General features: G+C 21.2%; 3 protein-coding genes across 5 annotated transcripts in view; 1 reads left to right on the top strand and 2 right to left on the bottom strand.

Moving 5' to 3' along the window:
* LOC102671845 (trafficking protein particle complex subunit 3) overlaps nucleotides 1-372 on the top strand; it is a 2,425-nt gene extending 2,053 nt beyond the window's left edge. The window contains exon 3 of the mRNA XM_006613807.2: nucleotides 111-372. The gene's annotated coding sequence lies outside the window, so the exon portion shown is untranslated. The remainder of the gene's footprint in view (nucleotides 1-110) is intronic.
* Nucleotides 373-2,497: 2,125 nt separating this feature from the next.
* Nucleotides 2,498-4,293, bottom strand: LOC102671703 (lysM and putative peptidoglycan-binding domain-containing protein 2). Of its 2 annotated transcripts, XM_031509589.1 has the most exons (6): nucleotides 4,122-4,293; nucleotides 3,670-3,956; nucleotides 3,464-3,604; nucleotides 3,268-3,395; nucleotides 2,788-3,165; nucleotides 2,498-2,672 (listed from the first exon to the last, which is right to left on the bottom strand). In XM_031509589.1, the coding sequence occupies exons 2-5, from the start codon at nucleotides 3,844-3,846 to the stop codon at nucleotides 2,928-2,930; spliced, it is 684 nt and encodes a 227-aa protein (XP_031365449.1). In that variant the 5' UTR covers nucleotides 3,847-3,956; nucleotides 4,122-4,293; the 3' UTR covers nucleotides 2,498-2,672; nucleotides 2,788-2,927. The 2 variants fall into 2 exon arrangements, with proteins under 2 accessions (XP_031365449.1, XP_006613869.1); XM_006613806.2 differs by lacking the exon at nucleotides 4,122-4,293 and having other exon boundaries at nucleotides 3,670-4,024.
* Nucleotides 4,294-4,659: 366 nt separating this feature from the next.
* On the bottom strand, nucleotides 4,660-8,803 carry LOC102671483 (striatin-3). 2 transcript variants are annotated; one of them, XM_006613804.2, is made up of 11 exons: nucleotides 8,616-8,803; nucleotides 8,350-8,535; nucleotides 8,054-8,264; nucleotides 7,695-7,853; nucleotides 7,480-7,600; nucleotides 7,264-7,385; nucleotides 6,886-7,064; nucleotides 6,470-6,807; nucleotides 6,088-6,399; nucleotides 5,853-6,012; nucleotides 4,660-4,968 (listed from the first exon to the last, which is right to left on the bottom strand). In XM_006613804.2, exons 1-11 carry the CDS (start codon nucleotides 8,642-8,644, stop codon nucleotides 4,941-4,943), a joined length of 1,845 nt encoding a protein of 614 aa, XP_006613867.1. In that variant the 5' UTR covers nucleotides 8,645-8,803; the 3' UTR covers nucleotides 4,660-4,940. The 2 variants fall into 2 exon arrangements, with proteins under 2 accessions (XP_006613867.1, XP_006613868.1); XM_006613805.2 differs by having other exon boundaries at nucleotides 8,060-8,264.
* Nucleotides 8,804-8,877: the final 74 nt, after the last annotated feature.

Here is an 8,877-nt window from a genome sequence, read left to right as displayed (position 1 = left end):
ATTTCTTTATCAAAATAAATCGAGTATGTTTATATTAAATATATTAAATAATGATGAAAAAATTAAATATATTTAATATATAATATATTATTTAAAATAATTTTTTATAGGTGATGGAAGTGAAGTGCAAACATTGTAGAAAAAATCTTTTTAATAAAGAATGTATTTCTTTATTTACTTCTCATAATGAAATAAAAAAAAATCTTACTGATGTTGGATGTGAAACAAATAATTTTGAATCTTGTTCATATATATCAGTGGAAAAATTACCTAAATGGATTGAACATACTATAAATCAAGTAAAGTTTCTTCTAAATTATATTATTAAAAAAAAATTATTGTACTAAAAAATAAAAATTATATCAATGAAAATATATATACAAATTTTATAATAAAATTTTTACCTATAACCTATAATAAAATGATATACATTTTTTACAGGAATCTTGGACAAAGGGTAGATTACATTGTCCAAATTGTAATAATCGAATAGGTACATTTAATTTCATAAATGAATTAAAATGTAATTGTAGTAAATTTATAACACTTCCAATCAAAATAACTAATAACAAAGTAGATATATTTTTCTTTTCCAAATAATTCTAATTTATTTTAAATAATTTATCTTTTTATTGATCTTAAATATGTTGCATAAAAGACAGATTTTAAAAAATATAGAAAATAATATAGAAAAATATTATAAAATCTGAATTTTATATTATTCTTCATAAATAAATAAAAAATAATTTTAAATAAAAAACAGATATTCAAAAATGATTTAAGATAATTCAAACTATATATTAATATACAAATAATGTAAATATATTTATATAATATTAAACAAAAACATTGTTCAGATATTGTTCATATATTCTGCGATATCTTATATTTGTATACTTTGCATAAAATACTTATTGAATGTGACAAATATGTATTTATATATGTATAAACATAAATATGATTATTAACTATTAATTCTTATTTATATTATTTAATTTAATTTTTAAGAATATATAAATATGCAAAAAAATTTTTTTTTGTAATTGTTAAGTTACTAATAATTCATTTACAAAAAATATTTACTTTAAATATCCTTTATTATATATTTGTAAATTACTTTATTAACAAATAATATTTATTTTATATTTATAACAATTAAATATTTCTCAATATATATATATATACATATATATACACGTACGTTTAGACGCACGTGAACTTAAAATGAATATTAAATGTGTATCATCTTACATATAACACAATTATCTTATATGTTATAACTAATAAATTATATCATATATATTAAACAAATCTTATTTAAAATATCCACAATAAATCACTAATGCATAGCATTAAAAATAACTTAAATTGATTGTTATGTATTCATAACAAAGTGAAAAAATTAGTTAGACCATATAATATGTGTATTTAATATAAATTGTAAAATTTATTGTTTCTATATATTATGTTATTTTAAAATAAATTTATCATTTATTGAATTTTAATTCTTTTATCATAATTATAATAATTTATAATTATTCTTACACAATATATAATATAATAACATAATATGAATAATATAATAATAATAATAAAACGCATTATAATATTTAATATCAGCAAATAATATTATTAACATAACAAGGAACAAAATATTAATTATAGATAATATTAACAGGTACTGTATTTTTTTCTTCTATAAAATCTTGATTAATTGCATCAATGATAAATTTATATAACTTTAAAAATAATTACAAATAATTTACAATATACATGTAATTAATATTATAATATAATATTTTAATATTTATTATTTTTTCTTTTTTAAATAAAATAATTTGTCAATAATATATGTATTTCAAAAATTTTAATAATAATTTTAAAACAAAAATTTATATTTTAAATTTATATTAATTAATTTTATTAATATTTCAATATGAATTTAATATATTAAATTCATTTGTGCATTATATACAAATCTCACACAATAATAATTCTTGATTCTATTAAATTTTATAATAAAAATTTTTGATAGTGAATTATAAATATCACGTAATTGTAACTAAAAATTGAGCATTCATATTATTTTAATATTTTGCATTAGTACTAAAATAATTGAATAATTTTTTTACATAAACGCGCAGTTTATTATCCAAGCTGTATTTATTTATTTAATTTTGTATTAATTTAACAATATTTTTAAAAACAAAATAAATTACATAAATAAATAATATAAACAATTTGATAAAGAAGACTAATTTAGAAAACAATTTAGTAATTGGCTTGTAGAATAGAATATAATATTTAATTATGTTAATATTAATAATTTATAATTTCTATAAAAATTATTCATCTGATATAATTGAGATCACAAAAAAAAATATAAGTGAATTATAAATTTATGTTTAATAAAATTAAAATTAGAATAAAGAATTCTAATAGTAAATATTACTTATAATAAAATTGATGAAATTTAATAGAAAGAAATCATATAAGCTTAATATTTTAGATATAACATAAAATATGTATATATTTTATAAAAATAACAGAAATACACAATCAACTTGGATTAAAGGCACATATGGTTTACTAAGAAATATTATTTGAACAATTTTAAAAATATGCTTGGACAATATAAGAGTTATGTTGATCCATTGATGATAGTATTCAGACTACAAGAATAGAAATAATAAATATTATCTTATATAAATATTTCTAATATCTGTAGTATATTTAAAATATAATAAAAAATTTATGAAAAAAAAAAAAAAAATGAATACAACTTACATTAACATTGGATCAACCAATTTTAAATATGAAATAGCTTTTTACTATTTCCATTATTCAGTATTTAATATATCTTTTGTTTAAACTTTTTAATGTCACTGTCAATGTTAAATATATTACAGTTCAATAAAATTTGATTGCTACAACTGGAATATTTCATCTTGCTGTTGTTGAAGTCTTTGTAATGATGTTTTCACTTTTCTACCCTGAGTCATAACTACAGCAGTTGGAAAATTATGCATGTCACTAGAAGATGGTCTTAATGATTCTGAAGCAGATGGTACTGTATACGCATTTGAAGTTATAGGAAACGAATTACGTAATTTAGAAGATGTTCTATGTGATTGTACATAGATATCGTTATCCTCAGTGCAAAATCTAAAATATATTTATTAATAAATTTATATAAGAAATTTTTTTCAAGTATAAATGTAAAACTATTAATGATTGATATTCATTAATTATTAGTGAATAACTTACTCACTATTCCCCTGAGTACGTTTAACTTCTTTTTTAGCATTGGCTATAGAAGAATCCATTTTAGCTAAAAAATCATTAACTGAACTATCATCATCTATAGATGATGTTATTGAAGATGGACTAGAAATCTAAAAATATATTTTATATATTATATAATATTAAATAATAATTTATTATTTATATAAACAAATATTACATTTTGAACTATATTATGTTCAATTTCTTCAATATTATCTAATGATAATGGACTTTCTGGATTAATAGGAATAAATAAATGTTCCCGTAAGAATAAGCTATCAGAAGCCCATAATCTATTGACTCTTCTTATTTGTTCAGTCTAAAAAAGTAAGATATATGAAACATACATTTTCATATATTTATTTTAAAAAATAAAATATATACTGTAACTCCATATTTTAGAGCAATTCCTTGAAGAGTATCAGTTGTTAATACAGTATGTTTTAATAAATTTTCATTTCTTGTAATATGTTTAGCTGTACTACCATATTTTTTCAGTGTCTTTCCAGTATCTCTTATGCACATTCGTTCTTCCATTTCTCTCGCGCCATTTCGTTCCATTCTTAATTTTTTATATAATATTGGCGCTTATAAAGCGCAACAAACATATCACTTTTTAATATTTATGGACAAGAAATTTAGATATATTTTAAGAATCATAATCACATAACCTATATGAACATTTAACGAATTCAATTTACATCTTATAAATGTTTCACTCGTATAAATAAATATTGATGTTTCTTAATAAAAAAAAATTAATATGTACTTTATTAAAATATACATAATATTTTATTATTTTTACTCTGAATTTTAATTTGCTTAATAAATTATACCTTTCAAAATACATTTAAAATTACTGAAAAACATGTATTTTAAATTATTCCATATATACTATATATTTTTTATAATATATAAATTTATAATGTTATATATACGACAGATAACTCGTTACAACTATATTGAGAACGTCTCTCAGCTGATCAACGTGATAATTTATAGATATTCTTTATATATACTATATTTATGTATATGTGGTATATATATGATAATTTTGCTTCGTTTTGATTGGACATTCAGACTATTTTATATATATATATATATGTACATATATATATATATATATATAGTAAAATTTTGTATATTAATATTTAATAAAATCTATATATTTTTTAAAAAATTAATTTTCTCGTATTTTTTCAATAAAATATTGATACTAAATTTCGCTTAAATTTCTTATAAGATCTATAAATAATATTTTATGTTTATTTTTTAATTAATAAAATTGAATAAATTTTAATATTTTAATTCCGTTTCTTATAATTATAATTTATATATTCAGATTTGTAGAAGGAAAAAATAATAGAAATGGAATTAAATTTTAATAAAAACATGTTCATTATAGTACGTTACACAGTTCATCTATTTTTAAATACAATATATTACAGAGAAACACACAGTTATAATTTACTGTTATTAATATTATGTCTCTTACATTATAATTAACTTATTACGGTTATTATTATTATTATTATTGTTGTTGTTGCTTTTTGTTGTTATTATATACCTACCTCGATAAATATATAAGGTAGCATAAAAATCATATAATGGGAGACTAATTGATGTAGGACAACTTCATTCTCGTGTAGTACGTCTTAATCTCCAGTAGCTGTGCAACAGTAACTGTAATATTGGTAATAAATAGTTAACATAGGGATAAATATTATGCTACTGCGGCAGTGTGCTTCCTGGATTCTGGGTAAGGGGTATTTTATCATCTAATTACCAGAACTATATAACTAATATACTACAAGACAGACCCCTTCCGCTATCCCAATTTATATTGCTACTTAGAGGAAATTTTATCAATAAGCAGCATTTATATAGAATGTTTCAGTTTTTAGATGTTAAATTTTATTAATATGTTTTGAATCTAAATAAAAAAAATGTTATATAAACACATCATTTAACATTTTATTAAAAAATTACAAAAATGAGAAACATGAATGAAATAAACATGTAATTACTATAATAATATAGAAATAAATTATTTCCAACTGCCATGTTACTAAATATAATTAAAGTTTTATTAAATTAAGAATTTTGAAATTGAATATTATATTAATTTGATTTCAAATAATAAACATAATTCGTATAAAAAATTATATATAAATACCATTAATTGTTTATATTTGTTATATGTTTTTTAATATTTTTTAATAAAGTATTAAATAATCTATTTTTATATAATATTTTTTTCTTATTTAAACTCAGAATATATTAATATTATCATCTAAAAACTGAAATATTCTGTATTTGAAATTACTTTTTTAATAAAGTATTGCGGATAAAGGTTATGTGCAAATTTTGGTTTCGTAACATGGATATCTATACGCTCAATTTGATTTCCTAAAGTGATATTTCAAATGGTAGAGCAATATAAGTTACAACAAAATTGGAAGTGTAACATGTATAAGTAAAACTATCTAGAAAGAATGAGTATAAAATCTGTTCCATTTGTATGTTGGTAATAGAAATGTGTATCTTAATTTACATTTCACACATACACTTTGGCAAGAGCATCAGCCCCTGCACTTGCTATAAAAGGTCGTGAAGGATGAAATGCTACATCTAAAATACTTTCATCAAATTTTTTACGGTGTGCTGTTATTTCTTGAACACAAGTTTTATTATCCATATTCCATAATCTTATACTGCAATCATGACCTAAAAATAAAAAATTAAATATTTAATAATTTATTTATTTAATTATTTAATTTATTTTAATTTACTATTACTTACTTCCTGAAAGCAAATATAAACCATGAGGATCTACTGCAAGACTAGTAACTGCATCCAAATGAGCAACCATAGCATGAGCAAGGGTAGCTGATCGATGATCGTAAAATCGAATATGTCGATCTTCATGTGCTGCAACAACAAGTGGTAATGTAGGATGCGCCACAACACGATTTACTCCTTTTGTTTCGTTGGCCTCAAGACGAGCTACGCTTTCGCCTGTTTCCGTATCAAATACCACACAAGCTCTATCATAAGCTACAACTAATTTATTTGATTCGTCCCTAATGAAATCTACTGATGATGGTATTCCATCTGTAAAAGAAAAAAAAAAATTTTAATAATGAGTTTATAAAATTATATATAATACATTAAAAAAATATACCTTGTTCAGAAACATATGTATGAAGTAATGGTGATTTGCTTTGTGGACTCCATAATTTTACAGTTCCATCAGCACTGATTGATAATAATTGTGATCGAAGTTGATACATGCTTAAACCCCAAACTGCATTTGTATGTCCTTTTAATGTTTGGCTAAGGACACTTGGTTCATAGGAGTCATATGGATCTATATTGGCCGATGGAAGTGTCCAACAATGAATCATACCATCTAAACCACCACTATAGCATTGACTTCCTGTACTACACATAGCTAAACATAATACAGGACCTGTATGTGATCTGAATGTATATAATGGTTCTACGTCTAATGAAGCTGATCTGAAACAAATGAATTAACATTTTTTTTTATCTATAAAGTGATAGAAATATAAATATAGAATTTAAGATATAACTTACTTCTTTGCTGGTAAAGTTTTATGAAGATTCCATAATTTGAGTGTATGATCATCGCTTGCAGTTATAAGAACAGGATCAGTGGGATGGAAGACGAGAGCTCGAACAGCATCAAAGTGAGATCTTAATGTATACTTTGCATTCCATGTTTTTCTTAAACTTTCCTTTGTAGTGGCTACCATCTAAAATATATTTAATTTTAATAATAATATTCTAAAATATAATGAAAAAAATAAAATAAAATTCTATTTTAAATTAAAAATAAAATTAAATGTTTATAGATGATATAAATTTTATAAATATATATAATTTTATAAATATATATACATATATCTATAAAAAACATCAACAATAATAACTGACATAATCAATTTAACTCACATCATATGATGTTTCTGCTTCATTGTTTACACATAATTGTTCTAATTCACCCAATTCCAATGTAGAGTCACCTTCTTCATTTAGACGTTTTGGATCTGTATGTGCACCTCTATGTATTGCATCTGTAAATTTATTAAATTTTAAATATTCAATCTTTTTAAAATATTGATCAAATTGAAATTTATTTGTGAAACTATAAATGAAATAAATACTAACTCCATTCAGATAAATAACGAATAGAACCTGGTGGTGATTCCTCAATTTCTGTGAGAAGATTCAATTCATTTAATACTTCTTCAGCTTCTGCATCAACATCTTCTGTTAAAAGCATAGGTGGCTAAAAATTAAAATAAAAACAATATATTAATTCAATTTAAATGAATATGCAATGATATATATTAAATAGAAAAATAAATAAATATGTTGCTCACTTTATTTGGTTTAGGATCCATATTAGTATCATAAATATCATCTCCTACATCTCCTTCCTCTTCTTCCATATCCATATCTGTATTAGCCAAAAATTCAAAGTTCGCCATAACAGCTGCTTCTGTATCTAATATTATTGCTTCTGCTATAGAAGATCGTTGCTACCAACATAAAAATATAAAAAGTATATATATTATTGTAAATATATATTGATATATTATTATAAAAAATTGATATTATAGAAATTTGATTTGATTTCAGGTATATAACAAATATTTACATTAATATAAGCATTATTTCAATAAAATTTTTATTGAAAACTTTTATAAAAATTATAATAAAATGATTAAAAATTATTTACCTCTACCTTTTTTTCTGAAGTTCTACGAACACTATTTAAAAGTCCTGTATCACTATTATCTGATGCTTGTTTATTTGATGGTTCATTGCCATTTAATGCAGGAGTATTCATATCTTCTGAATCTGTATTATTACTTAAACCAAGTAAAGATCTTACTCTGCTGGATCGTACATCTATTATTGTATCAGTGTAACCAATTTCTTGTAAATATCTAAAATATAAGAATTATATATAAACTATTAATGATAATGAACTTTATATTGTATGAACAATAATTATAAAAATATTTTATGTACTGTCTTAAAATTTGGCGGCCTTGTCTCCAACTAATATTACTGACAGATGTAAATGGAGCTTCTCCATCACCACCACCTCCAACATCAGAATTGGGACAATTACAAATACCTTCTTCATAAATAGGAGGTTTTGTATCCCCTTGAATTACTAAGTCAGTGCCATATTTTAGTTTATGATACCTTGCTCTATAAAAATGATGAAAATATTATAAATATTTTTTGAAAATAAAATTATTTTATAATTTTAATTTAAAACAAAATCTTACCTTTCTTGTTTAAGAGCATATTCTAACATCTTTATTCTTCTTACTAAATCATTTTTTAATCTTTCTTGACCTTTTCTTTCCCCTTGTAAAAAAGCTATCCTAGCCTATAAAAATATAATAAACTTATTATATTTTTTTAAATTATATTTTTAAAGATTTAATTGCTTTTAATATAATTAGGTAAAATATATTTTATAAAATATACTATAATATATAATATAATATATTATAATTATTTTTTTGTCTTAATTTTATAGCATAA

The sequence above is a fragment of the Apis dorsata genome, unplaced genomic scaffold (assembly GCF_000469605.1).
Source record: "Apis dorsata unplaced genomic scaffold, Apis dorsata 1.3 scaffold_163, whole genome shotgun sequence".
NCBI lineage: Eukaryota > Metazoa > Arthropoda > Insecta > Hymenoptera > Apidae > Apis > Apis dorsata.
Note: the sequence above shows the minus strand (reverse complement) of the source record. Positions and strands in the feature narration are given on the sequence as shown.